General features: G+C 44.5%; 1 protein-coding gene across 5 annotated transcripts in view; it reads left to right on the top strand.

Moving 5' to 3' along the window:
• Nucleotides 1-27607, top strand: part of LOC121281807 (ladinin-1-like) — a 107322-nt gene that overhangs the window by 42014 nt on the left and 37701 nt on the right. For 3 of the 5 annotated variants that reach the window (XR_005943933.1, XM_041194811.1, XM_041194810.1), the window contains exons 4-9: nucleotides 16811-16935; nucleotides 17687-17906; nucleotides 19611-19736; nucleotides 22720-22760; nucleotides 22863-22941; nucleotides 23083-23220. Coding sequence is in view for 2 of the 5 variants with exons in the window: in XM_041194811.1 (XP_041050745.1) it covers nucleotides 16811-16935; nucleotides 17687-17906; nucleotides 19611-19736; nucleotides 22720-22760; nucleotides 22863-22941; nucleotides 23083-23220 (729 nt within the window). In the remaining 3 variants the exon portion in view is untranslated. The remainder of the gene's footprint in view (nucleotides 1-16810; nucleotides 16936-17686; nucleotides 17907-19610; nucleotides 19737-22719; nucleotides 22761-22862; nucleotides 22942-23082; nucleotides 23221-27607) is intronic. The other 2 variants (XR_005943934.1, XR_005943935.1) reach the window with 2 other exon arrangements.

The following is a 27607-nucleotide window of genomic DNA, read 5'->3' as shown; positions in this document are numbered from 1 at the left end:
TAAAAAATTCTGACAGCTTTTCATTGCAGATTCCGATGACAATGTGGTCGCAAATAAGTTCACCTTCAATACATCATACATACAACCACTGGCTAGCCTATACGGGTCTGTAAGAAACACTTTGTTGGATTTCCCTGGCCTTTGGGATCTCTGATTGAATCATGCTTGCTCAATTATGAGGTTCCATTTTCAGCTGAAATATTCATCAAATGCTTTTAGGACAGTTGTGAGCTCTGCAGAGGTCTCTTCTAACCACTGTATCAGGAGGACATTGCCAGCAACAGGCCCCGCTACTTAGAGGAATGAACTAACCTGGTGCTTCTGCTCTTTGGCATGCAAACCCAATGCTACTCGGTTCCTCAGGAAGTGTTTTTTTCCACAACCCCTGACACTGGTCTCCGTGTGGACCTTCAAGATTTTCAAACAGCTGCGGAAAGGGCAGTGTCTGCTAAACTAGTGCTGACATCACTACCAACTCTCAGTGTGCTTCTCATCATGCTAAGTCTTCTGATTCTTCCTTCAAATAATTCTTCCGATTTCTCCCTGGTAGTGTTCTGTTGCTGGCATCAAATCATTGTTAGATTGATGTCACCACTGCTGCTACCTTGTTTTGTGAGTTATCCCATGGCCTAATCTATACTGGGAAGGATTCCCGCTACTCATTACTTAGATCTGACTCAGCAGGTTTCTTCAAAACTACTTTATTTTACATTATATACAGAATAAGCTACTAAATAACTACACCTCCCTTTTGTGCAGACTATTCCATCTTCTCTAGAGAGTCTTTGCACATGACTACTGATGTCATGGTTACATCACGATAAACAGCACTATCTCAGCACCATAACTATTAACCCTTTCCACTAGACGAGTCAGAAGATGTGATATATAAATTGTACAGTACTCTGGTTAGACCATAGCTTGAGTCAGGTGAACTGGGGTACAAAGACTTTTGCGTGGGTAAGTGGATTCATGAAAGAGGAAGTTGTGAATGGTGGGACTTTACTATACTCAAGTTCCTGATAAATCCAGAGAAAATGACTTTGGGTTCACAAGGTTTTGGAGTTAATCATATGTTGAAGGCAGCAATTATTTGGTTGCTGATACACAAAGGAGACATTCAGCACTGGAGACAGCAACAGGAAAAGCCATGACGCTGATCCCTAATGCCAAAGATCTGAGTCATAAAGAATGAGTGGAGAAAAAAGAACTGTTCAGCTTGGAAAAGAAGCATCAGAAAGGTGACCCAGTGGAGCTTTATAAGATGGTTGAGGGAATGAAAATGGTAAACTCATGCCTGAAGTGGGCTTCCAACTGGGGCTACCATTGGAGATAAACAGCCAGAAACTTTGATTACCTCTAAACCTCTATCGAGCAGGAGAGGAAGGGAGAGGGGGTTAAAAATGAAAAGCTAATACTTAACCCAGCTTTGCTCAGTTAGCCTTTGCCTGCAGGGCCAGCTAGTGTTTCTCCTCATTTGCATTTGTTGAGATGGACCAGCGCCTATTGGAAGGTCAGTTCTGCTCCCTGCACTCCTAGGGACACCCTGGGAATTATAGAGCACTGCAAAAGGCTTGGAAACCCAGTTAAACAAGTCTTTGCTCCTTTTTGAGTGATGTTTACAGCATGGGCTATAAGTATTCCTAAGGTCAAGGTCAAGAAATTCAACCCTTTCTTGTCTATGCATTTCTGAGTGTAAATGTAATGCGCTGCATGTTTCATTCACTGCCGAAAGTCACTGCTCAGTTTCTACAACTTCCATCAAATAATTCTTCTTTAGCACAGCATGTTTTTACAATTTTGCATAGAGTTCTCAGTGGGATAGCATTTAATGGCATGATGATAACTGCTGCCTTCAACATAAGATTAAGTCAAAAACCTTGCAAAACCAAAGACGTTTTCTCTGGATTGGTCAGGAGCTTGAGTGCAGTAAAGTCCTGCCATTGGCGCCTTCTTCTTTCGCAAATCCACTTTTCCACACAAAAGTCTTTGTACACCAGTTCACCCATTGTGGGCTGAAATGTTCACTTATTTGCGGTTTTAAACATGACAAAATGGAAGCCACCTTTACAAAATGCCGAAAGAAACACCGTCTAAATAAAGTTTACAAAAAGGAAGGCATCCATCGCGTATTTCCTGCAGTGGAAAGTGCACACTGTGCGTGCGTCGTTGGCCGTTACTTGTCCCTACGATTTAATTCCTGATCACAGTCCACCTCCATTCTCAAGTAAAGTGCTGTAAGTGTGACAATTTTTTACATTTTTCTTGTTTCCCTGTTTTATCAAATAATTTCTGCAGTAAATTTCTCTTTAAATTTGTTAAAAACATAAGGCGGGATTTTCCGGCCTGCTGCCACCTGGATCATTCGGTCTCGCCGAAGGTCAATGGGCCGGAAAATCCCAGCCATAGTTTTTGTTACCTTTGATCCTTTATACATGCAAAATTTTAGGATAGCTGGAACCTATCTAAGTGACTCCCATTGTAAAGCATGTCTGTTGTTTGCGATTTCACCGTTTGCGAGGTTTCAATGGAACGTAACCCCCGTGAATGGCAGGACTTTAACAAGGGAAGCCAGTAGTAGTGAAGCTCGATGCAAACTGGAGGAACAGCACCTCATCTTCCGACTAGGCACTTTACAGCCTTCCGGACTGAATATTGAGTTCAACAACTTTAGATTATGAACTCTCTCCTCCATCCCCACCCCCTTTCCAATTTTCCCCCTCCTTTTTGTTTTTTCCAATAATTTATATAGATTTTTCTTTTCCCACCTATTTCCATTATTTTTAAATGTATTTCCATCCATTGTTTTATCTCTATCTTTTAGCCTTTTTCGATTCCTTCACCCCACCCAACCTCCAGTAGGGCTATCTGTACCTTGCTCGTCCTGCTTTCTACCCTTAATTAGCATATTCCTTAAATAATATCACCACCTTCAACACATCTTTGTCCTTCTTTCTGTGACATCTTTTGACCCTCTATCCAGCTCTTCATCTCCCACCCACCTCCCCCCCACCCCCCCCCCCACCCCCCACCACCTTAGACCAGCTTATATTTCACCCCTTTTCTATTTTTCCTTAGTTCTGTTGAAGAGTCATGCAGACTCGAAACGTCAACTGTGTTCCTCTCCACAGATGCTGCCAGACCTGCTGATTTTTTCCAGGTATTTTTGTTTTTGTTTTGGATTTCCAGCATCCGCAGTTTTTTGCTTTTATATTATTGAAGCCAGAAGTCTGTTCATTTCTGGTTCACGCTTATTTTATTAGCTTGCTCATTTCTTACTGCTGTATGTCTTTTTGTTTCTGTTCATGGGATCTGTACATCGCTGAGAAAGTCAGCATCAATTGTCCATCCTTAATTTCCCTTTTGAAGGTAGTGGTGAGCTGCTTTCTTGAACCGCTGCAGTATGTGTGATGTAGGCTATCACCTTAGAGTGAAGGCAGATGGATTCCTCCATTGTGCCTTACAATCTGAGGAGTGCAGTGGACATACCTTGTTGATGTTCCTGAGCTTGCCTTTGCAGCTCCAGCAACTGAGGTCTGACCAAGTCCAGAGGCTCCTCATCTGTCTTAGACTCAGTAGATTTCTGGCCTCCAGCAGTCCTCCAAATTCTGGAGGCCTGGGAAGTCCCTGCCACTGCCTTATGTGAATCTGACATGGCAATGTGCTCACCGAATTTTGACCCTGAGGCTACTGTAGAACTAGGTCTCACCGAGGTGTGTGTTTCTGCAATGGTGGAGGGTGTGGATGAGCGCTGTGATGGGCCTTCACTGAGGATGTCATCAGGTTTTTCTCCCGAGATATCTTCGGGTCTTGAGTCAAGGACCTGGGTCGTGGCCCCTCGGCTGCTCCCAGATGTGCCTGTGAAAACAAGGAGAGATAATTAGTGCATGACAGGGGACTGCGGAACAGGGGAACTGACTCACAGCCTGGTTGTCTGATGGATGTTGCACTGCTGGATCCTCACTTGGCTGAGCATCACAGATCTCACCTTCAGCACAGGAACGGTCCAGATCGTCACTGGACAGCTGGATGACTCTATTTTCAAAATCTGTTAGGACCTTGATGTCAGGCATCCCTCCACCAGTCTGCGACCTCTCCCTTTTGTTGTGTGCCAGCTTGTCCACCATGAATACAGATGGAGAGAATGTAAGCAGGATGCCTGCCAGGCCAGTTGAGATGGATGCCTGGCATGTGTGGTGCCATGGACAGGGTGAGGACATGATCCGCAGTGCAGATGAAGGCATGTGTGAGAGAGTGAATGGTGATATTCCTTGAACTGGCAGTGAGTGAAATCCCTGTGGATGTGTGATGGGTTTGTGAATTGAGAGTGATGAGAAGAGTGACTCACCCTGGCGGAATGGAGGAGATCATTCATCCTCTTTTGGCACTGAGTGGTTGTCCTCTTTATCAGGGCGTTGACGCTAATCACCACTGTCATCACCTCCCGTGCTGGATTGGTGATCTTGCAGCTGCTTCCGATCCTTTAAAGAGTGCTGCTTCTGTGCAGGAGCACCTTTTAAATATGGCACCTGGATTACTGAAGGCCTGCACTTGCGGCATCAGGTGTGTTCAGTGGCATGAGCGGACAATATGGTGAGAAGGCCAAAATCAGTTTCACAACATTATGAAACCAATTTGCAATCGTTCGCTCCACCCGCCGATGGTGGGCTGTGTTCCCCACAATTGGACGGGGAACCTCATTGTAATACATCAGCATATCATTCTACGGCCAGCCCACTGGACTCCTCCTCCCTCCTGGTTTGTCTGCCCACATCAACAGGAAAACACGCTGCTGCAGAACACGTCTTGACAACTGCGAAGTTGGGACTTACCACCAGGGCCTTGCTCACATTGCGGACAGACGAGGAGCAGAAGATACTGGGGCCCGACAGCAACTGAACCCTGGAAGAATGTCCATGGAATGCTGGGTGGATTCTCTTGGACATTTCTCTTCCACGAAGCAGCTCATGGAAGTTGGAAAGTCACTGTTGATGCTCACCACAGATGACATTCAAGGGGGTGGGAGAGGAAGGTGTAGGTAGCGTGTAGGAGAGGAAGAGATGTCAGGTTGTGTGAGGCTGGGAGTAGGGGAATGAAGGCGTCAGTGGGGGTGAGCTTGGGAGGGAGGGAATGAAGGTTTTCGTATGTCAGTTGGGAGGGGGGAAATGAAGGTGTCAGAGGGTGATGTTGGGGGGTTGGGGGAGGGAGTACAGGGGGAGGAGGGGGTAGCAGGGGAGAAGATGGCAACTGAGGAGGTAGGTATACTAGGACTGGAATATATAAGGGATGGAGTTTGGAGGGGGGAAGGAGTCCAGTGGGAGGAACGGGTGCAGAGATGGGAAGGAGTTGGAAGGGCGGAGGGACTTTTGTGGTGGAAGAAGTAAGCTCAGATGGACAACTGAAAGCGAACCCCAGCAGGCAGCATTCAAAATGCTCAGGAGACTGAGGTGAGTATGATATGGGAAGGATCCACGTGCATGGGAGAGTGCTTGCACAAGGCTCTGAAAGGCCCTGCCACTCACACCCTTCTCCCCCCAGACTCACTCATGGGCCAGCTGGTCTCTCTGTGGTGACAGAGGACGAGGTTGAGGGGCTCTCAGGCAAAGGGGACTCGGAAGGAGAAGGAACCTCTGAGATTCCTCAGTGGATGACCCAGGGGGTGTCCAGCTGCCACTCCTCTTCTCTTCGGGTGCTGGGGTCCCCGTCCTGACTCCTTGAGGGGATGGAGCACCTGGAGGGACATCGTGGTGCCCTGTTTCCTCTTATATTGCCACTGCAGGAACTCACCCATGACTCCCAGAATGGAGTGCAGGTCTGCATCACATCTCCACATTCTGCTGGACCAGAGTCTCCATGGAATCCACCATCCTCCCATGGAAACCTTCATATGGGCACATGTGGGCATTGCTTCATCAGAGTCCAGGTGGACACACTCCTACTTACGTGCCACTCTGCTGAGGGCTTCCAACAGCTCTGTTTGATGTTCCCACGCCCTCTGCTGACTCTCCTCGATGAGTTTGAAGTCCAAATCCAGAGGCTCGTCATCTGACTCGGACCTCACAGGTGCCTGATCCCCAGCAGCCCTCCGAGTGCGGGGGAGCTCAGCTGAACTTGCCTCCTGCTGCTGCAGACATATGCCCTTGCGGTGACCACCAGATTATGAATCCGAGCCTGCTTTAGATCCAGGTGCCACTGAGGTGTGTGTCTCTGCACTGGTGGAGGGTGTGAGTAGGCTCCGTGAAGGGTCTTCCAGGCTACTTATTTCCAGCTCTTCAGTGGAGGATGAGTCCTCTTGGCTGGAGGTGAGGGTGTGGATGGAGCTGAGGGACTGGCTGGCTGAGGGTGTTGGTCGCTTGGCAGAGCTCCCTGTGAACCAAATTAGAGATAAGTAGTGCATTGCAGCAGAGTCAAAAGCAGGAGAGAGAGACCACTCACAGTTGCATTGAGAGAGGGATGATGTGGTACGGGATCCTTACAAAGGTGTTCACCGCCAACCTCACCGTCACCGCAGGTACCATCCACACCCTCACTAGTCAGCGCGATGGCATGCTCCTCAAAGTGAGTGAGGGGCCTAATGTGTGTCAGTCCACCCCAGTCTGGGACCTCTTCCTGCTGATGTGAGCAGGCTTCTCCTACATGAAAAGAGATGGAGAGAGTGTGAGCAGGACACATGGCACTGTGTGGAATGTTTGTGTGGTGAGCGGAGCTATGGGCAGGTTGGGGACGTGAGCTCGAGAGGGTACGAGCCTGATGGAGATGTGAGGGTGTGTATGAGAGTTAGTGGTGTTGTCCCTTGAGGTATGAGATCCCTGTGGATGTGTGATGGGTTTGTGAGTGAGTGAGTTGAGATTAATGAGAAGAGTGAATTACCTTGGCGGAATGGATGAGACCATTCATCCTGGTGTGGCACTGGGTAGCTGTCCACTTTTGCAGGGTATTGGCTCTGACCACTGCTGCCACCGTCTCTCAAGCCATATTAATGAGGTTTCTGCCCATCCTGCAGCAAGAGCGTGGGTAGAGGATATCACGGTGAGCCGCCACTACATCCAAATGGCGCTCAATGGATGCGCCATTGAACCTGGGGGCTGCAGCCATTTTGCCTTTCTGGGCCATGTCTTCCTGGCGGCAGTCATGGACAGGAAGCACTGAGAGGTGTGCATGTGGCTGGGCTTTAAATATGGCGCCCGGCATGCTGAAACAGCAAGGTGATGGTGTGGTGGGTGAATGAGAGCCTGTCCACCATGGAAACGGTGTATTTCCTGAGAATGTACAATTAATGCGGTGGGTTTGGGACGATACAGCGTGAAAAGCCACCATTGAGGCCGATGAATAAAATGTCATTTTGCCCACCTGCTACCGCACTTAGTAAAAACCAGGGACGATTCTGCCCCAGACTGTGAATGCAGCAATACAGTACAGAGAGATCTGGGTGTCCTGGTGTGAATCTCAATAAGTTAGCATGCAGGTGCATCAAATGTTTCGGAAGGCAAATGGAATGTTGGCCTTTATTGCATAGGGGATAGGGTAGAGAAGTCTTGCTACAACTTTACAAGGAATCGGTGAGACCACACCTGGTGTACAGTTTTGGGCTCCTTCCTAAAGGAAGAATACGGTTGTATTGGAAACAGTTCAGAGAAAGTTCACTAGGCTGATTCCTGGGATAAAGTGATTTTCTTCTGAGGAAAAGCTGAGCAGGTTGGGCCTATACTCATTGGAGTTTAGAAGAGTGAGAGGTGCAATTATTAAAACATATAAGATTCTGCCGGGCTTGTCAGGATGGATACTGTTAGGATGTTTCCTCTCATGAGAGAATCTAGAACTGAGTAGCACAGTTCAAAAATAAGGGATCTCCCATTTAAGATGGTTATGAGAGGAATTCCTTCTCTCAGAGGGCCGTTCGTCTTTGGAATTCTCTTTCCCCAGAGGGCAGTGGACCCTGGGTCAGTGAATATATTCAAGGCTGAATTGGACAGATTTTTGATCGACGAGGGAGCCAAGTGTTATGGTCCCCAGGCAGGAAAGTGAAATTAAGGCCCCAATCAGATCAGCCATGATTCTATTGAATGGCGGAGCAGGTTCAGTGGACAGAATGGTCTACTCCTGCTACTGTTTCTGGTGATCTAATGATCTTATCTCAAAATTGTGTTCCATCAAATCAAATCGAATAATTGATAGACAAGTTTGCTGTTTTGTTGATTTGAAGGTAAACAGAATAGCTCATATTAGAAATTAAAGTTCAGTTCAATATTAAGTACAGAGTATAAATGATTCCTTAGTGATGCCTTAACTTGAGAAAATAAAAAGGTCACACTGTGACAATGTGGCCATCAGCTCACAATCCCCATCTGTGAGCTGTAGCGGAATATCTCGCAGCTATAGCTAGAACACCACACCTTTTAAATTTGTCATTAGTCTAGAATAAAGTTCTTATGTACATCTCCTTTAGCTTTCCATTTTTATGGCAGCTTGGATTCAATTCAAAGAAAAGGTTAATATATATATATAAGGGTTGGGCCCTGACAACATTAAGAGTACGTTACATTGTTATAAATCAACTTATCATAATGTAACTAAATCTCTTTCAATTATATTTGAGATTCCAGTCCAAAGGTATAAATTCAAAATGACCCATTTGATGCTTAAACTGTTAAACAACAGTTGTTTAATCCATTAGGAAAGTTATATTAATGCACACTCCAAATCTCAAATTTATTAATTGTAAGAACAGGAGCACCATTGCCATTCTATACATCGACAGTTCAACAGAGTGTTTATTGATGAGGATTAATAATTTAGTATTTTATGCTTAATCCCATCCCCTTTGAATTATTTCCCCTTTGTGGCTGGCATTTGATTAATCTAATTGTAAACATCTTTGCCAACCGTGTTACACTCCCCTAGCACAACTAGTCAAGAGGCCAAATGCTTTTTGTGTTATGCTACCATCAGGACCACGTGAGTGAAATTCAGTTTCCCAGCATTGATAGGTAGGGCAGTGGCTGATTTATCTGATGCTTTATTCAGTTGTACCTTATTAGTGTATTAGTATTCTGGTTACCTTACCTTGTTTGTATATCACTATAATGCACTAGTACCAGACACGTGATACAACAGCTTAGTTCCATTTCGTTGCAAATAAATTTTAGCCCAAGAATTCCATGTGCCTTTATAAAAGCAAAATACCGCAGATGCTGGAAATCTGAAACAAAGACAGAAAATACTGGAAAAGCTCAGCAGGTCTAACAGCATCTGTGGAGAGAAAAGAAACAGAGTTAACGTTTCGAGTCCATATGACTCTTCTTCAGAGCTAAAATTAGCTGTTTGACCTGCTGAGTTTTTCCAGCGTTTTCTGTCTTTGTTCCATGTGCCTTTAGCTGGTTCAAGACAGTGGAAAACTCCCATGATTAATTAACATTGGCTTGCTCATTACTTGTAGCTTAAGGATATTAAAAGCCAGTTAGCTATTATCCAGAGGTTTTAATACTTTGTGCAGAAAAAAAAGGTGTGTGTGATGTACTTTTAAATCAATGCAAAAATTACCACTATATTTCCAAAGTAATCAATGGAATTTAACACAAACTATGTTTCTTTTGACATTTTAAATACATTAATTATTTTGCTGCAAGTAAAATTTCCCTCAGGAAACACAGAAGTGAATTCCTTTTGTTCTTTAAATAGATTTTGGTTTGTGATGCGTTGAGAAGACATTAATTTGGTGTGCTGATTTTATTTCTCCCATTCATAATAATATGGGATGTTTGTATAAATCTTCTTCAATATGGCACATAACATGACACAGACAACTTTGTTTGAACAACTTAAATTTAGGAGAAATAAGAACACAAGAATATAAGAAATAGATCATGGAGAAGTCTCTGCCCACATGCAGCAAGATCTGGACAAAACTGAGACTTGAGCTGAAAAGTATCAGGTGATATTTGTGCCACACAGGTGCCAGACAATGACTATCTTCAACAAGAGAAAATCGAACCATCGCTCCTTGGCATTCAACAGTGCTAGCATCTTGGGAGTAACCATTGATCAGAAACTCAACTGGACCACCCATATAAACACTGTGGCCGGGATTTTCTGACCCCCCCTGCTGCTGGGATCATCCAGTCCCACAGGCTGTCAATGGACTTTTGGCTGGGCTGCCAAAACTCCTGCAACAAGTCCTGCCACAATGGGGCTGGAAAATTCCGGCACGTGGCTGTAAAAATAGTTTAGAGGCTGGGAACTCTGCAGCAAATAACTCACCTCCTGACTCTCCAAAATCTGTCCACCGTCTACAAGGCACAAATTGGAGTGTGATGGAACACTCTTCACATGCCTGGATGAGTGCAGCTCCAACAACACTCCAGAAGCTCAACATCATTAAGGACAAACGAGCCTGCTTGATTAGTACCCCATCCATCATCTTAAACATTTATTCCCTCCATCATCAGTGCACAGTGGCAGCAGTGTGTGCCATCTAAAAGCACTGCAGCAACTCAACAACACTTCTTTAACAGCACCTTCCATGCCTATAACCTCTACCACCTAGAAGAACAAGGGCAGCAGACACTTGGGAACACCACCACCTGCAAATTCTCCTCCAAGTCACACATTATCCTGACTTGGAACTATTGGCCTGGATTTTCACCATGTCAGGATGACTCGGGAGCCCTTTAAAAATGGAAAGTGTGTCCTGATTCCAGAATTCCCGATCCAATTCCCGTGCTGTCTGTTTTTCGGGAGGGTCTTTAAAGAGTGTTGGCCGTTTCCAATCAAAGGCCTGCATGCGGCACTCCCACCTGGCCGGCTTCATTGCAGAGATAAGCATGTCATACTGCTCCGCAATTTTCATGGAGTTTTTAAAGAATCATGGTCATGTCTCCTCAGAGGAGTTGTGAACACTAGACTACTTCAGGGGGCCTTTAAAAAGGTAAATTCAAAAGGTCGTCGTCATGTCCACTATGCCATAGTTTGCCCCCCACCCACACCCTATGGCCCTTTATGTCCCCTATGCCAAACTCTGCCCTTCCATTCACTCACTGTGGCCCCATACCCCCAATGTGAGGCTCATCCCTTCCACCAAGCTCTTATGGCCCCACATGCCCCCTATGCCAAGCTATGCCCTTCCTCACATCCCTATGCCAAGCCATGCCCCTCCACCCACCCTTATGGCCTCTCATGCCACCTATACCAAGCCATGCTCCTCCACGCACCCTTTATGGCCTGTCATACCCCTAGTGCCAAGTTATGGGACTTCCATGCCCATTGCCCCACTATACGCTATATAGAACCAGTGAACCCTATAGTGACAGTGGTCTTTGTAAAAAGGCGTAGTTCATTCATAAATTTCTACCATGTTTAAAAAATTAATTTCACTAGAAGGTAATATGAATCTCAATCATCCAGACCCTTTAAAGTATCAATAATAGAAACCACTAAAGCTTGTGTAAATAAACATTGTGAAATTGACTGCAGAGATCAGAAAGCCAGGGCTGTCAATCAAGCGATGCTTCCTCTGGGGCACAGTTGTTTTAACAAGAGTAATGGACATCTGGGCTCTCAGCTGAGTATACACAATGAACGACCAAAAGGGGGTGGGTGGAAGAGCAGAGATTGGCGTTAGATGAATGAGGGGACATAAGGGATGGGCAGGAAGCATAAGCTGGCATGGATGGGGCAACTTCAGCATTAACTGTGCTTGCCACCTGCCCCACCCCCAAAGAGGGTTGTTTGGAGGCATTAAAGACTTAACTATGGTGGATACATCCCCAACAAGTTGCACCCACCATATTGGGACATCTGAGCATCCTGCAGTGGAGGTGGGGCACTTAATGAACATATTTAATTGCGATTCCACAACAGCAGATGATTTAAAATTTACCTCAATTGCACATTCCTGGGTCAGGAAACCCGACAATGAAGAGATGTGGGAACTGCTGACTCCATGTGGCAATTGCACCCTTTCTCGGCATTCCTTGTACATCAGGAACACCAGGAGCGCTCCCCATCTCACTTTTCCTTATGACCTCTCTGTCCTTCCACACCCAACTCCCAATCACCGACCTGCCCTCATTCCCGAAAGGTGGGGACCACTCCAAGGGCCTCTGGCTGTGGTTACCCCTGCCACTGGTTACCTCCGCCTCCCAGTCATTGGCCAGGAGTCCATTTGGCCTGAATTCAATCGGGAAATGGAACAAAAGAAATGATAACATGGTCCTGTTGTTAACTGTATCAGGACCTCCGTGTCTCCAGCCTTGCAGGGTTGATTGCCTGTTTTCAGCTTCTTCCACACCTGTTCCCCCCTCCCCCTTCCTGTAAACATCAGAACCAATGTTTCTAATTGAATTTTACTCTCTTTTCCAATGCATTCAGTTTTTTATTTTGTAGCTAAGGCATGTTTTGGCTTGGCTTGTTCTGTCGTAGCTTGTTAAGCAATGGGAAAATATTCGCGATCAGGTGCCAAATCAGTATTATAAAGTGAGAAAATAGAATTCATATTAATCCAGAGACCACCTCAGCTGAAAAATGGGCAATAGTTTGAGGGAAAGAAAATGAAACCAAACACTGTTGTCTGCAGTATCAGTGCATTTATGTACCGCACCCTCATAAAGTGTTCAGTTAGAGCCTGATTGCGCGTTATCAACCTGTTGGACTTTAGGCTCCTGACATTTTCATGTTGTTATTTTCTGCCATGAGGCAATCACAGCATCAGCATCTCCCTCTTGCTTGGCCATATAGCACGTTAAACATTTACTCCTGTGGTTAGAACTATAATGAGCATTCTAATGGAGGGGACACACCCAAAAGGTTAACTTGCTCTTTCTCTTTACATATTGATTGACATGCTGTGTATCTCATAAAATCATACAGTATGGACAGGGGCCATTCAGCCCATCATATCTGTGCCAGCTCCTGGAAAGAACTGGTCAATTAGGCCCATTTGTCTGCTCTTTCCCCATAACCCTGCATTTTGTTTTCCTTTTCAACTATGTGTCTAATTTCCAGTGTTTTCTGTTTTTATTTCGGAAAGCCAGCATTTGAAGTTTTATCCCTTTTTATTAATGATAACTTCCAACACAGACTGTTTGTCACAAACATTCAGAAAAATCTCCGGCTGGGCAGTTAGTCTGATCACTGAAGGTTGAAATTGAGATACAAACTATATAATGATTTCTGAATTTATTTCCGACAAAGTAGCGACAATGGGCTGAATCTTCTGGGCGGCGTGCGATGGTGGGCCCCATAAAATGACGTGCGATGACTTTGGGCGAGCATCCCAACGTCATCACGCGCCATCTCGATGTATTGTTCGGGGGGCGCGCGCCGCCGAAATGTCAGCGGCCTATTAAGGCCATTAAAAAAGTAATTAAACTAGTTAAGAATGCTGCCCGTCCAGCCTTAAGGTTGGCGGCAGGCGAAGAGCCCAAACGGCCTTCGTGTTTTTCAGGAAACCTCATCCATGGACAGGATGAGGTTTCCTGAAGCTTTTATGAAATAAACAAATAAATTTTCCAAACTTGGTAATCATGTCCCAGCTCATGTGACACACATGAGGGGACATGTTTAAACAAATGATTAAATCAATTCTTTAATTATTCTAATATCCATTCGATCTCTCTGAGGCAGTTCCGTGCCTCAGGGAGATTGTTGGGCTCTTTTGCGTGCATGCACGAAAGAGCACAGGCCCCAACTCTCCTTCCTCCCCCCGCCCACACAGGCAGTGCTGAGCACTACCAGCCACGGGTTATGCTGGGCAGGCCTTAATTGGTCCGCCCACATAAAATGGCGGCGCGCAGCCTGTTCCTGCCCAGCCCACCCGCCATAGGAAAAATTCTCCCCGATGCGTGTAGATGCATATAGCAGGGCATTTGTGTGGTTGGGTGACTCAACTAAAAGGCTTAATGATCTCCACTATGTCATGAATTATACTGTCACACATCAATTATCCATAGATCGCTACGGTTCCTGCAAAACCAGTTCAACTAGATGGCTTGCGATATGATGATTTGTAAATAAACTCAAAAGACAAAAGCAGATGGGAAATTAGATTTTAGAACTGATGTTAGAGTGAGTTTGATATGTGTCCTTTGTTGTGAATGTGATCCACATGAATACCAATCAAATCGAAATACAAATGATAATGGGCTGGAAGGTGGGGAGGGTTTTCCTCTCATTCGGCGGGCCTGAGAGCAGCCACGAAACAGTCCACTGCCCACAGTCCAGCCCCGAACGCGATTTCACACCGGCCGGCCAATTAATGCTGCCGGGGTGGGTGGGGGCGGGCGGAGCGCCAGCGCTGAAGCCTGCACATGCGCGGGGGTGCGCTCACTGAAAGCTCCCTGACGGCCCAGAGCTGCCTCAGGGAGCTGAAGGGTTTAAAAATGAAAAATACAGATTCAAAAAATAAAAGACTCTGTCACATGAACAGGGGCATGTTAAAAAGGTGTTTAAAATTTTTTATTTTTTTTTATTCATTGTTGGAAACCTCATCTCACCCGTGGATGAGGTTTTGCAAAAAAATGCAAAGCCGCCTGGCCTATTCACCCACGGGCCAACTGTAAGGGTGGACAGGCAGCGAAAAATTCAATTTAATTACCAGCTTAAGAGCCTTAATAGGTCTCTTCATTGTCATTGGGCGCGCTGCCAACTCTCGTGCGTGCCCGCCGATCGAAATATCGTGCAAGCGTGCAATGGCGTTGGGATGCGTGCCCGGCATCATCGCACGCTATTTCACACTCGGGCGGGTCGGGCGCGCACCCGCACACCAAGCTGAAAATCCTGCCCGGTATATTCTCACCGACTGATTTGTCCAATGATTGATCTTAGTGCACACAAGATATTACCTGTAAATACCAAAGATCATGATACACCAGTTTAAATGGCTTCTTAATTGTACATCCATTATGTGCTGCAATGCTGTCAAAGAGATCAGTGTTCGTGTCTGTACAGCATCACTCAAAACCAGGTATACTGGACATGACATGGTGTTTGGATGACTAACACCAGACGCATGAAGCAATTGCTCTACTCAGAGCTCGGTTTTGGCAGGAAACTCCCATGAGAACAAATGACTCAGGAATGTCATCAAAGCATCGTGAAAAGGTCAAACACACCCATGACACATGGGAGACCCTCGCTTGTGACTGATCAAAATGGAGAAGGCTCATTCGGGAGGGCGCCGAGCACATAAAAATACTTTGGGAACGTGCAGAGGCAAAGTTGAGGCATCAGAGGGAGTACACAAATCTCCAAAAAGCCCATCTACCCAACCCTTCAAGGACCACCTAGCCCACATGTCGCAGAGACTGCAGATTACACGTTGGACATATCAGCCATTTCTGAGCCCATGAAACCAAAGAAGAAACAAATTATCCTTGATTCTGAGGGACTGCCCATGCTTGTAGTTTCAGCAGGATGAGTATTCTGTTCGAACTGTCCAGTCTTATGCATCCCTTAATGGGGCAGAGAAGAGCGCACTCTCAGAGTAACGAGTGCTCACTCGTCCCTTCAGACATGGATTGCCTTGTTTGACAAAGGCTCTGCAGCTTACGAGGCTGAGTGCAATTTCTCAAGTGAAGTCAGGACCCAGTTTGTTTAGGCCATGGCCTGTTATTGAGCCATTCCACTAGAGTTCTGTGGGAATTTTAGTTGGAGACTGGAGAAATGGCTGTGGGAATTCAACCTCTCGATGATGAGTTTTATTCAATGAACATTTTCTTTTTTCATTATTCTTTTTATGAGATGTTGGTGGGGCTAACAAGGCCAGCATGTGTTGCCCATCCCTAATTTCCCTTGAACTGACCTTGCTAGGTCATTTCGGAGGGCAGTTAAGAGTCAACCACATTGCTGTGGGCCTGGAGTCATAAGTAGGCCAGACCAGGTAAGCATGGCAGATTTTCTTCCTTAAAGGACATTAGTGAACCAATTGGGTTTTTGTGACAATTGATGATTGTTTCATGGTCACTATCACTGAGACTAGCTTCATATTCCAGATTTATTAGCTGAATTCAAATTCCACCAGCTGCTGTGGGGTGATTTGAACCCATGGCCTGAATTTTCAGCTCGGCGGACGGGCACGATCGATGGGCCCAGGATCAACTGGGAAACGAACCACCGGCCACGATTGGCCCCTGACCACGATTTCACACCAGCTGACCAATTAACAGCCAGCATGAAGCACGCGCTGAAAAGCTCAGCGCTGCCTCAGGGAGCTGCAGACCCAAAAACCATGACATAAAGTTTTGAAAATCAGAAAAAAACATGTCCAAGCATCACAATCAGGGCACCCGAACATACAGATGATAAAAATACTGCCCACAGATATTTATTTTTATTTTATTTAATAACGAAAACCTCATCCTGCCCTTAGATGAGGTTTGATGAAAACTGTAATGGCGGCCTGGTCGGTTCGCCCGTCTGCCAACCGTAAAATTGGATGGACCATGAAAAACTGGAGACAATTGCGCCGTTAGTGGACTTAGTAGCCCTCTTAATTGTCAGCGGGCGCACTTCTGACTTTTGCGCGCACCTGTCGAGCGAAATATTGCACAGTGCGGAATGATGTCGGGATGCTCGTCTGACGTCTTCTTGTGCGATTCTACGCCTGAGCGGGTTGGGCCCGCATCTGTCTGTGGGACGTAAAATTCAGCCCCATGTCCCCAGAGCATTAGCCTGGATCTCTGGATTACTAATCCAGCAACATTACCACTACCCCACCATCTTGTAACAATATTTTGTATTTGATTACATATATACAGCACGAGTTTTTAACTGGTAAATGAAATTTCTTTACATAGATGGTTTTCTTATTTCTAAGCAGGAGAAGGAGACCAGCAACAATGTAGAGAGTACGCAGAATCATTCTGATAAAGAAAACACTAGCATTCAAACACCCCTTCAATCACCTCTTAGTCCCATACACACCACACGGGCTTTTATAAGGTAAGGATGTCCTTTATTCATAGATTTTATACTGTGCATTGTATTTATTATTTAAGAATATAATGTTGTCTCAGTATCATAACTGCTACAAAGTACAAAACATTATCCTTACCTTCCAAAGAAAATCTGTCTCATCCATTTCTTTCAAGATTACGATATTCGAATTGACTTAATTTTAATACAAATTGGGCACATTAAGTAATTACAGATGTCAGGGTATAAATCAGTCTTCAACAGTCTTCACACTTGTGTCAAAAAACTTAAGTTATTATCAGATCAGGCTGAACAATTAGACTATAATTTGAACTCTAAGGACCATAAATATTTGGATTTAAACACTAACCTGTTTTCCTTAGAAAGGCTAGCTCATCTTATAGCTTAAATTCAAAATCTCTGAGGGAACCATTACTCATTTGTTTCTTGTATTTACAATGCTCTGAACAAGTTAAGCTCTGCTTTTAATGCATGGCATTTTTATCAGTGTTTTGGAATCGCCATCCACCAACCTATCCACTTTTTTGCGCAAAGGAATAGTGGTCTTGCCCATAGGTACTCCCTTTCTCATGAAAGTGTAGTGCTCCATCTTGTGGTCATGTAAAGAACTGCTGAAGCTATTCTCCAGCATCAGTGGTTGACAACATGTAAGGTTGGGATTCCTGAGATTCCATTGCTTGGCAAGAACTTTGCAACAGCCTGTGGTTTGATGAGTACCATTTACTAATCTAGATTTGTATTACTTGCCTACTCACAGCTTAGGAAAGCCAAAAGAAGTAAAAAGCCCAACAAGGCTGAAAACACAGCTGAGTTCGGAGAACAACAAGTGCGACCAGGAAGAGGAAAACAGCACAATGATTGCAAAAGATTATTTCAAATTTCAGGCAAGAGCAGAGCCCAACGTAAGTGAAAGAGGAGAGCATGAGAAAACAGAACAGGAGACCTTTAAGAAAGAGAGCAGTGAAGCAGGGACACATGTGAGGCAATAAATTCCAATAGCTGTTATAGAAAAATAACATTATAGAATGATTATAGCAAGAGCAACTTACCTATTCCCTTTGCCCTGCCTATAACCCTATAAACACTTACTCTTCAGATAATTATCCAATTCTCATTAAAGACCTCGATTCTGTATTCACCACACTCTCAGGCATTGTATTCCAGATCCTAATCACTCATTGTGTAAAAATAGTTTTCTTCATGTTGCCATTGCTTCTTTTATGAATCATCTTATGCTGGTGTCTTCTGGTTCTAGATCCTTCCGCCAATGGTAAGGGTTTCTCCCTATCTACTTTGTCCAGACCCCTTATGATCTTGAATACCTCTATCAACTCTCCACTAATCTTTTCTTCTCCAAGGAGAACAGCCCAGCTTCTCCAATCTACCCATTTAACCAAAGTTCCTCATCTCTGGAGCCATTCTTGTGAAGCTTTTCTGCACCTTTTCCAATGTCTTCACATCCTTCCTAAATTGTGGTGCTCAGAAATAAACAGAATACCCCAGTTGAGGCTGAACTGATCTTTTATACGGGTTTATCTTGTTTTGTACTTTATGCCCCTATCTATAAAGTCAGGATCCTGTATGCATTATTAACCTCTTTCTCATCCAGATTCAATGATTTGTGCACATATGCTGTTTTACCTCCTTTAGAATTATAACCTTCAACTGATATCGCCTCTCCTTGTTCTCCCTGCCAAGGTGAATCACTTCACACTTCTTTGCATTAAATTTCATCTGCCACTTGTCTGGCCATTCCACCAACCTGTCTATGTCCTCTTGAAGTTTATCACTATTCTCTTCATAGTTCAAAACATTTCAAAGTTTTGTGTCATTGATTTAGTTCCAGGAACTAGACATTACCCTGTTTGTTATAGTAAGACTACTTGTTCTTATTACATGCTCCTGTCAGTATTTGTGGTTATATAATTGAGCTGATGTCCCAAGTGCCTGTGATAATGGTTCAAATGGACATTAGAAATCCCATGAAGTTTATCCAATTTCCTGATCAATATTCCGTTCTCAGCTGACATCATTAAAAGTAAGTTATCTGGCCATTGAACTCACTGCTGTTGTGGCACCTGGCAGAATACAAAATGATTCTCCTGTTAATCCACATAATAACTCTTCAAAAAGTAATTTGCTGTATGTAATATGTTTTGAGCCATTTCTAAGAGATGCATGGAAATGCAATGTAAATGCAAGTTCCTTCTCACAGATCATTTTGCTTTCCTTGGAGGTCACTGATTGTGCCAATGTTGCTACTTAAACCTTTGTCCCGTAACAGAACCAGAAGGAATTCTATTCTCTTACTCCAAAATATTTACCTATATAAGGAACAAGTTTGCTGACTGTAGGCGTTCATTAACAGTTTGCTATAATTATGCTGGCCCCTTTCAGTTACTGCAGACCTTTAAGTTCCGCAGGAATGCATATTCTCCTGTTCCCCCTCCCCACCCCACCCACCTTGCCACATGGAAACCAGCTAAACAAAAAAAGGAGCAGGCCAGATTATTATAATTTCGTTGACCCAGGGAACTGTGGCAGTGTTAGTCCTTCAGTTCTGACTAGGGTGAATGGCATTATTCCTCTTGGGATTTTATTCAGGTGGAATATCTATGTTACAAAGCAGGTAAGCAGAAAAAGACAGTGTAATTGGGATAGTTTTTTCAATATAATTTCAGTGTGCGAAAAGAACATCTGCTACAGCCACAGAGACACTGAACCAGAAAAAGGAAAATGATGCTGATAGTCCCAGTTCAAATGATGTACCCTTCCACCGCTTCTCTCCAAGAGCTACATCGTTCAGAGTAAGTCTGAGTTGCTGTGATAATTTTGCAGGGATATGGTCGTCTAGGTATGGGTAGCTGCCAATATTAACAGTGATACTGGCATAGTCCCTAGACACTATAAACTGAAGCACAAAGTTAGTTATGTAAACAGAGCAAAGTTACTATATTACACTGATGCGCTCCACTTCACCCAAACAATGATAATCTAGGACAAAACCAAAATACTGTGGATGCTGGAAATCTGCAACAAAAAGAATAACTGGAATAGCTCAGTATGTCTGACAGCATCTGTGGAGAGAAAGACAGGGTTAACGTTTCAAGTCCATATGACTCTTCTTCAGAACTAAAGAGAAGTAGAAATATGGTGAAATATATACTGTTTAAGTGGGGAAAAGGATGGGACAGGTGAAGCTAGATAGAAAGCTAGTGATAGGGAGAGACAAAGGAGAGATTGCAAAAGATGTCATAAACAAAAGGTCAAAGGGGTGTTGATGGTGGTGATACTGGCTAAAGGAGGTTCTAATGGTGCGAGTTTCAGTAAACACCTTGTCAAACACCAGGAGGGAAATGGAAAGCAATGAAGGAGAACAGGGCAAAAGAGACAAGCGGAAATCCTGTCAGAGAGAAGACTCAAAATGTCAACTCTGTCTTTCTCTCCACAGATGCTGTCAGACCTGTTGAGTTTTTCCAGCAGTTTTTGTTTTTATTTCAGATTTCCAGCATCCACAGTATTTTGCCTTTATTTTATTGTTTAGTTCACTGCCACTTCTCTTCCAGGAATGTCTATCTTGAAGAAATACTGCCCTTCTCTTCAACAGGATTTCCGCTTGTGGTTTTTGCTGCCCTGTTCACCCCTATTGCTTTCCATTTCCCTCCTGGTGTTTGACAAGGTGTTTACTGAAACTCCCACCATTAGCACCTCCTTTAGCCAGTATCACCATCATCAGCACCCCTTTGACCTTTTGTTTATGACATCTTTTGCAATTTCTCCTTTGCCTTTCACTGACCTTCAATCCAGTTTCAGCTGTCCCTCCCCTCCCTTAAACAGTATATATTTCACCATATTTCTACATCTCTTTAGTTCTGAAGTAGAGTCATACAGACTCGAAATGTTAACTCTGTCTTTCTCTCCACAGATGCTGTCAGACCTGCTGAGCTTTTCCAGCAGTTTTTGTGTTTATGTTGAATGATAATCTAGGAACAGATGTATTAATATGTATCAACAGGGTGGTGCAATTTTTTTAAAAAATGTGGGCACTTTTTCGGCTAGGAAATAAAGTACAGAAAATAAAGTAGATGCTTTCAAATAATTCGCCAAACAGTCCAGTGCTAAGCTTTTGTGGGACTTGCCTCACAATGTTTATGATCGCTATGATTTAACAGTTGGTTATGCAATGCGGTGAGTAATCAAAGCGATGAATTTAATCAGACCTATAGTGCCTTATTGACATGGACCGCCGGTTTGCTAAGTTATATAGTAATTTGTTTCAGTAGTTTCAGTATATTGTAGACGTGTGTAATAGATTATAAGCAAAAATAGTGAATGATCATGTTGATTAACTGCTTACAAATATCCCCTGTCAGGATGCAGCCAGCAATACTACAGCAAATATATTTGACCCAGTCAGAGCAAGCAATGTGTGGGCTGCATGAGCAACTCGGAAATCACCAAGAGAAATGAAGCTTGTTTCTGTTGATCAGCCCCTTATGCAAACAGAGTCCTCTTAATAGAACAGTCCTAGGGCTGACTGTTGAAAAGACAAGTCTCAATATCATGTTGAACCCTTACAGGAATCTGCTGCTCCCTCCAACCTAATGTAGCAACTCCCTCCCTGACTAGTGAACCCACAGCTCCCTGTAATGACCCCATGCCCAGCAATTGTTCATACTCAGATGAATACGGCTGTATAACCCTCATTTTTTGTACTTGTATAAAGGGGTGAAATTTGTAACTATAGCATGTGCAATCTTATCAAGCTACCTCTTGAGAAAGTTCATAAACTTCTTATACAAAATGTGATTACATTTTGGAAGGAAAATTAATTAAGCACGGACATAGCTAATTAAGGGGCATCATTTGTGTTCAATTCTTCCAATCTCCCACCGAACTGCCGTAGAAGGTTAGTGGACAGTCTAAATAAACAGTAGGGTTTCTCCCGGTCCTCCACTGAAGTGATGGTGGGAGAACCCTATGGAAATTCCATAGATAAGCATTTTGTGGAAGGTTCCACCTGGAAGTGCTTGGACTATGGAAGGTTTAACTGTTGAATGCGATCGATCAAGTTTGGATACCTTGAGGAATTGACTGATTTTCTTTGATGGTCAGGAAGGAAATCCAAAGTTGTCCTTCCTAAAAATGTTACCGATGGTTATTAACTGATTTCAGCAGATCAATGTGTCAGGGAGAACGCTTGACAAGTTTAGATTGTACACTTCTGTTGAAGCCAGCAAGCTTATTGAACCTGAATGGGCACTTCTTGTGCTTTTTTTTCCATGGCAGTTTGTCACATGGTTACTTATTAGAGGAGATGAGAAGCTGGTGGAAGAAGAAGCAACACTGTAGGACAGTGATGGGCAACCTGGGCTGGTGAGTGGGCCGCATGAGTGGCCCTCCTTCAGCTCAATGGGCCACAAGATTGGGCATCTGCACTGACCATGACCCCATGAATAAAGATTTGCGGGGCGTGCCAATTAAGCCATAACAGCACTTTGATTGGATGCAGAGGGAGCCCACAGCTCTTACAGTCAATGCTGTGTGCCATCAGCATGCAGCTTACTTCATGTGCCCTTGCTTTGCATGTGTATCACTTTAGTAATACCGGTAGGAAAACAACTATGCAGATGGAAACCAGCGGAATCTGGCAACCCTGTGTGTGGATAACGGTCAATAAAATGTCTCCCAGGCTGCACGCAGAACCCCGATGGGCCACATGCATGTTGCCCACCACTGCTGTAGAAACTAAATTATCTGCGTAATTAACACAAAGATTTTGTTTTCAAGGCTACAAATCCAGAGGTGAAAAGCCAGCCATTCCAAAGAAGGTGAGTGTACTGAAGTGTTATTAATAGAATATAGGAAAATACAATGAATTAAGCATTAGTTGTGAAGATTCTGGTGATTCACTGTATGAATTTTGCCAACAGTGCTAGTTTAAGGATTCCATCCAGATCTCCTTCAACAAAGATTGATGGCATACTTGAAAAGTATGCAAAGGCAATTCAGGTGAGTGACGGGGTTACATGTGATATATGTATTTAATTTTCAAATAAAAGGCAAAACCATGCAATTGAGAATAAGAGTGATTCATGCTCCACTTAGTGTTTTAGGCACATTATTGGGTTTCATTTAATGTTTTCTTTTCAGAGAAGTGATAGTATCAAGTCAAAGAAATCCCCTTCTAACTATCTGACCCGGCCATTAGAAGGCATTGCAAGCAAGCGATGTGTGTTTGAGAAGGATGATGCTCAAGATGCTGGAGTTCGACATCTTATAAACAAAAGGGTAAAGTACGATTTAACCCTAGTTTGGGTGGGAGATGCATTGATGTTGCTGATTTAACACATTCACACACTTGCATATAACAGGAATGGCTGATACAACACAATAAAAGGAATGAGTTGATATTTGATACTAACATCAAGATTTTGTTTCCATTATATTTGCATGGACTTAAATTTGACTGTATACTAAATATGTTTGAATTTTAGCTTCCTATTTTTTCTTGGAAAATACTGTAGAGCACACCAAACCTTAATAACTCTAAAAAGGGTTGACATAAAATTTTATCCTTCCAATCTAATTTCTTTTTAGTATTTCCTCTTCAGCCTTTGTGCCCATGCATGGCCCCCTTCAATCAGTAGGCCAAAAACTGTCTACTTGCCGCATCTACGTTTGCACAAACATTGGCCAATCTATTCTAAATTCTGAATTTAGAGGGTAGGGTTTTCTGCCTGTCAGGCAGGCGGGGACAACAGAAACAGGCTCCGCCGCCATTTTAAGTGGGTGGGCCAACTAAGGCCTGCCCAGCGTGACGTCCGGTGGGAAGCGCTATGCACTTCCTGTGCGGGTTGGGGGTGGGAGGGTGGGGGGGGTGGGGGGGCGGGGTGGTGGATTCCCAAAAGCGAGAGTCCGAGAGTCCGCTCTTTTGCAAAATGCTGCCTCAGGGAAATCGCTTACACTTTGAAAAATATGAAAAATAGAAAAAAAAAATTCCCTAACATGTCCCCCTCATGTGACAATGTCACATGAGATGGGACATGTTCATAATTTACATAATAACTTTATTGAACTTTTTAAAACCCTACATGAAACCTCATCCCGCCAGTGGATGAGGTTTCATGTTTTATCTATTTGCAGCTGGGGCTCCTGGCCTGTCCACCAACCTTAAGGTTGGGTGGGCAGGTACTTTAATTGTATAATTGATCTCAATTGGCCATTGACAGGTCGGCGGGCCTGCAGCTGATTTTGCTTCTCCCCCACCTTCCTGAAAATTTAAGTGGGAAGGGATGATGTCGGGGGTTCTGCCTGACGTCATCCAGCGTCATTTTATGCATCTGCAGGCGGGCCCCGCCCCCTGCTCGCTGACAGCAAAATTCTGCCCAGAGGCAATTTGTATAATTTTACAGGATTTGATTCTATTTCTTTGAGGTTTTGTATACATGATCCTTTTCTTTTAAAAAAAAAACATGAGCAGCAGAACATACTCTGCTATGTTGCATGATTGGCCATGAGGTTCTCAAAAAGAACAGCTTGTATTTATATGGGGCATTTAACGCAGGAAAATATCCTAAGTACAGTCAGACAATAATTAAGACTGGACCAAAGAAGATATTAGAGATGATTAAAAATGTAAACAGAGGTAAGTTCTAATATGGTCATAAAGTAGGAGAGAGAAGTGGAGTGACAGAACATTAGGAATATGATTAGGAACAGATTCGTTCATTCATTTAGGCCATTGCTGACCCACAACTCAACTCCATTTTCCCAACTTTGTTCCATATCCCTTGATAACCTTACCTATTAAACATCCATCTACCTCAGCTTTGAAAGCTGCAATTGTTCCAGCATCCACAGTCTATGGGGAAAGGGTGATACAAATTTCTACTACTCAAAGTGCTTCCTGATTTCAACTTCAATGGACTAGCTTCAATGCAAAGGTTAAATTTTTTTGTCCTTGTCTGATTGTCCCGATCAGAAAAAAATAGTTTCTCTGCATCAACCCTATCAAATCCTTTAACATTTTAACTTGGATTAGAACACCTCTCAATTTCCTATACTCAAACAAATACAAGTCAAGTTTATACTACACTTTCCACTTAATTAACCTCTAAGTACCAATATCATTATGGTGAATCGGTGCTGCACCAGCTCCAAGACAAATATTTAGCTCAAAGCTGAATGCATTATTCCAGAGTAGGTCTGACAAAAGATCTATACAACTGAAGGATAACTTCCTCCCCTAGTATTTCAGCTACAGAGAATTCCACAGGTTAATCACCCTCTGAGTGAAGAAGTTTTTCCTCATCTCAGTTCTAAATGGCCTGCCCCAGATCCTGAGACTGTGGCCCCTGGCTCTATTTGCCCCAACCAGGGGAAACATCCTCCCTGCATCCAGTCTGTCTCATCCTGTTAGAGTTTTATATGTTTCAGTCAGATCCCCTCTCATTCTTCTAAACTCTTGGGAATACAGGCCCAGTTGAACTAATCTCTCATCATACGACAGTCCTGATATCCGTGGTATCGGCCCAGTGAACCTCCACTGGACTCCCTCTATGGCAAGTATTTCCTTTCTTAGGTAGGGAGACCAAAACTGCACGCAATACTCCAGGTGTGGTCTCACCAAGGCCCTGTATAACTGCACTAAGACATCCCTTCTCTGAATTCAAATTCTCTTGCAATGAAGGCCAACATACCATTTGCCTCCCCAATTGCTTTCTGCACCTGCCTATTTACTTTCATTGACTGGTGTACAAGGACACCCAAATCCTTTTCGACATCCACATTTCCCAATATTTCACCGTTTAAATAATACTCGTGCCCCCAGTTTCATTTTATCCTTCGGCTCATCCGACGCCTCAACAAGAAACTTTTTCTCTTTCTCTCAAGTGCTAAGGAACGCAAGCTGCAACAACTCATTGACACCAACACCCATCTAGGACCCTCCACCCCTGCCTGTTCCTCCGTCCCCACCCTTTCTTCCAATCCCAACCCCAGCTGTGTATTCACTATACCCCCTGACCTTCCCCTCTCCGATGCTGAACGTTCAGTGCTCAGCAAAGGACTTAGTTTCATACCCTTACGCCCTCACCTCAATGAATTTCGGGCTCGGCATGATGCTGAACTCTTCTTCCGCCGTCTTCGTCTCCGGGCTCACTTCTTTGGGCAGGAGTCCTCTCCCAGTTCAACGGATCCTTTTACCCATCTCCAATATTCTCCCTCCACCTGGACCCCTCCCTCTGGATTCTTACCTTCTCTTGATCTTTTCATTGAGAACTGTCGGCGCGACATTAGTCGTCTCAATTTCTCTGCTCCTCTCACCCATTCTAACCTGTCTCTCTCTGAACTTACTGCACTCCATTCTCTCAGGTCCAACCCTGACATTGTCATCAAACCCGTTGACAAGGGTGTTGCTGTTGTTGTCTGGCGCACTGACCTCTACCTCGCGGAGGCTGAGCGTCAACTCGCAGACACTTCCTCCTACCTCTCCCTGGACCATGACCCCACCACTGAACATCAAGCCATTGTTTCCAGGACTGTCACTGACCTCATCTCCTCTGGGGATCTCCCTCCCACAGTTTCCAACCTGATAGTCTCCCAACCTCGGACAGCCCACTTCTATCTCCTACCCAAAATCCACAAACAGAACTGCCCCGGTAGACCGATCGTCTCAGCTTGTTCCTGCCCCACAGAACTCATTTCTCGTTATCTTGACTCCCTTCTCTCTCCCCTTGTCCAGTCCCTTCCCACCTACATCCATGATTCCTCTGACACCTTACGTCACATCAACAATTTCCAGTTCCCTGGCCCCAACCGCTTCCTCTTCACCATGGACATCCAATCCCTCTACACCTCCATCCCCCACCAGGATGGTCTGAGGGCCCTTAGCTTCTTCCTCGAACAGAGGCCCGAACAATCCCCATCCACCACTACTCTCCTCCGTCTGGCTGAACTTGTTCTCACACTGAACAATTTCTCCTTCAACTCCTCTCACTTCCTCCAAATAAAAGGTGTGGCTATGGGTACCCGCATGGGCCCCAGCTATGCCTGTCTCTTTATGGGGTATGTGGAACATTCCTTGTTGCAGTCCTACTCCGGCCCCCTTCCACAACTCTTTCTCCGGTACACCGATGATTACTTCGGTGCCGCTTCATGCTCTCGTCAGGACTTGGAAAAATTTATTAATTTTGCTTCCAATCTCCACCCCTCCATCATTTTCACGTGGTCCATCTCTGACACTTCCCTTCCCTTCCTTGACCTCTCTGTCTCAATCTCTGGTGATAGACTGTCCACCAATATCCATTACAAACCCACCGACTCCCACAGCTATCTCGACTACAGCTCCTCACACCCCGCTTCCTGTAAGGACTCCATCCCATTCTCTCAGTTCCTTCGCCTCCGTCGCATCTGTTCCGATGATGCTACATTCAAAAACAGTTCCTCTGACATGTCCTCCTTCTTCCTTAACCGAGGTTTTCCACCCACGGTCGTTGACAGGGCCCTCAACCGTGTCCGGCCCATCTCCCGCGCATCCGCCCTCACGCCTTCTCCTCCCTCCCAGAAACATGATAGGGTCCCCCTTGTCCTCACTTATCACCCCACCAGCCTCCGCATTCAAAGGATCATCCTCCGCCATTTCCGCCAACTCCAGCATGATGCCACCACCAAACAC

Source organism: Carcharodon carcharias, chromosome 9, assembly GCF_017639515.1.
Source record: "Carcharodon carcharias isolate sCarCar2 chromosome 9, sCarCar2.pri, whole genome shotgun sequence".
Classification (NCBI taxonomy): Eukaryota; Metazoa; Chordata; class Chondrichthyes; order Lamniformes; family Lamnidae; genus Carcharodon; species Carcharodon carcharias.
This window is presented reverse-complemented; position numbering and strand designations above follow the sequence as displayed.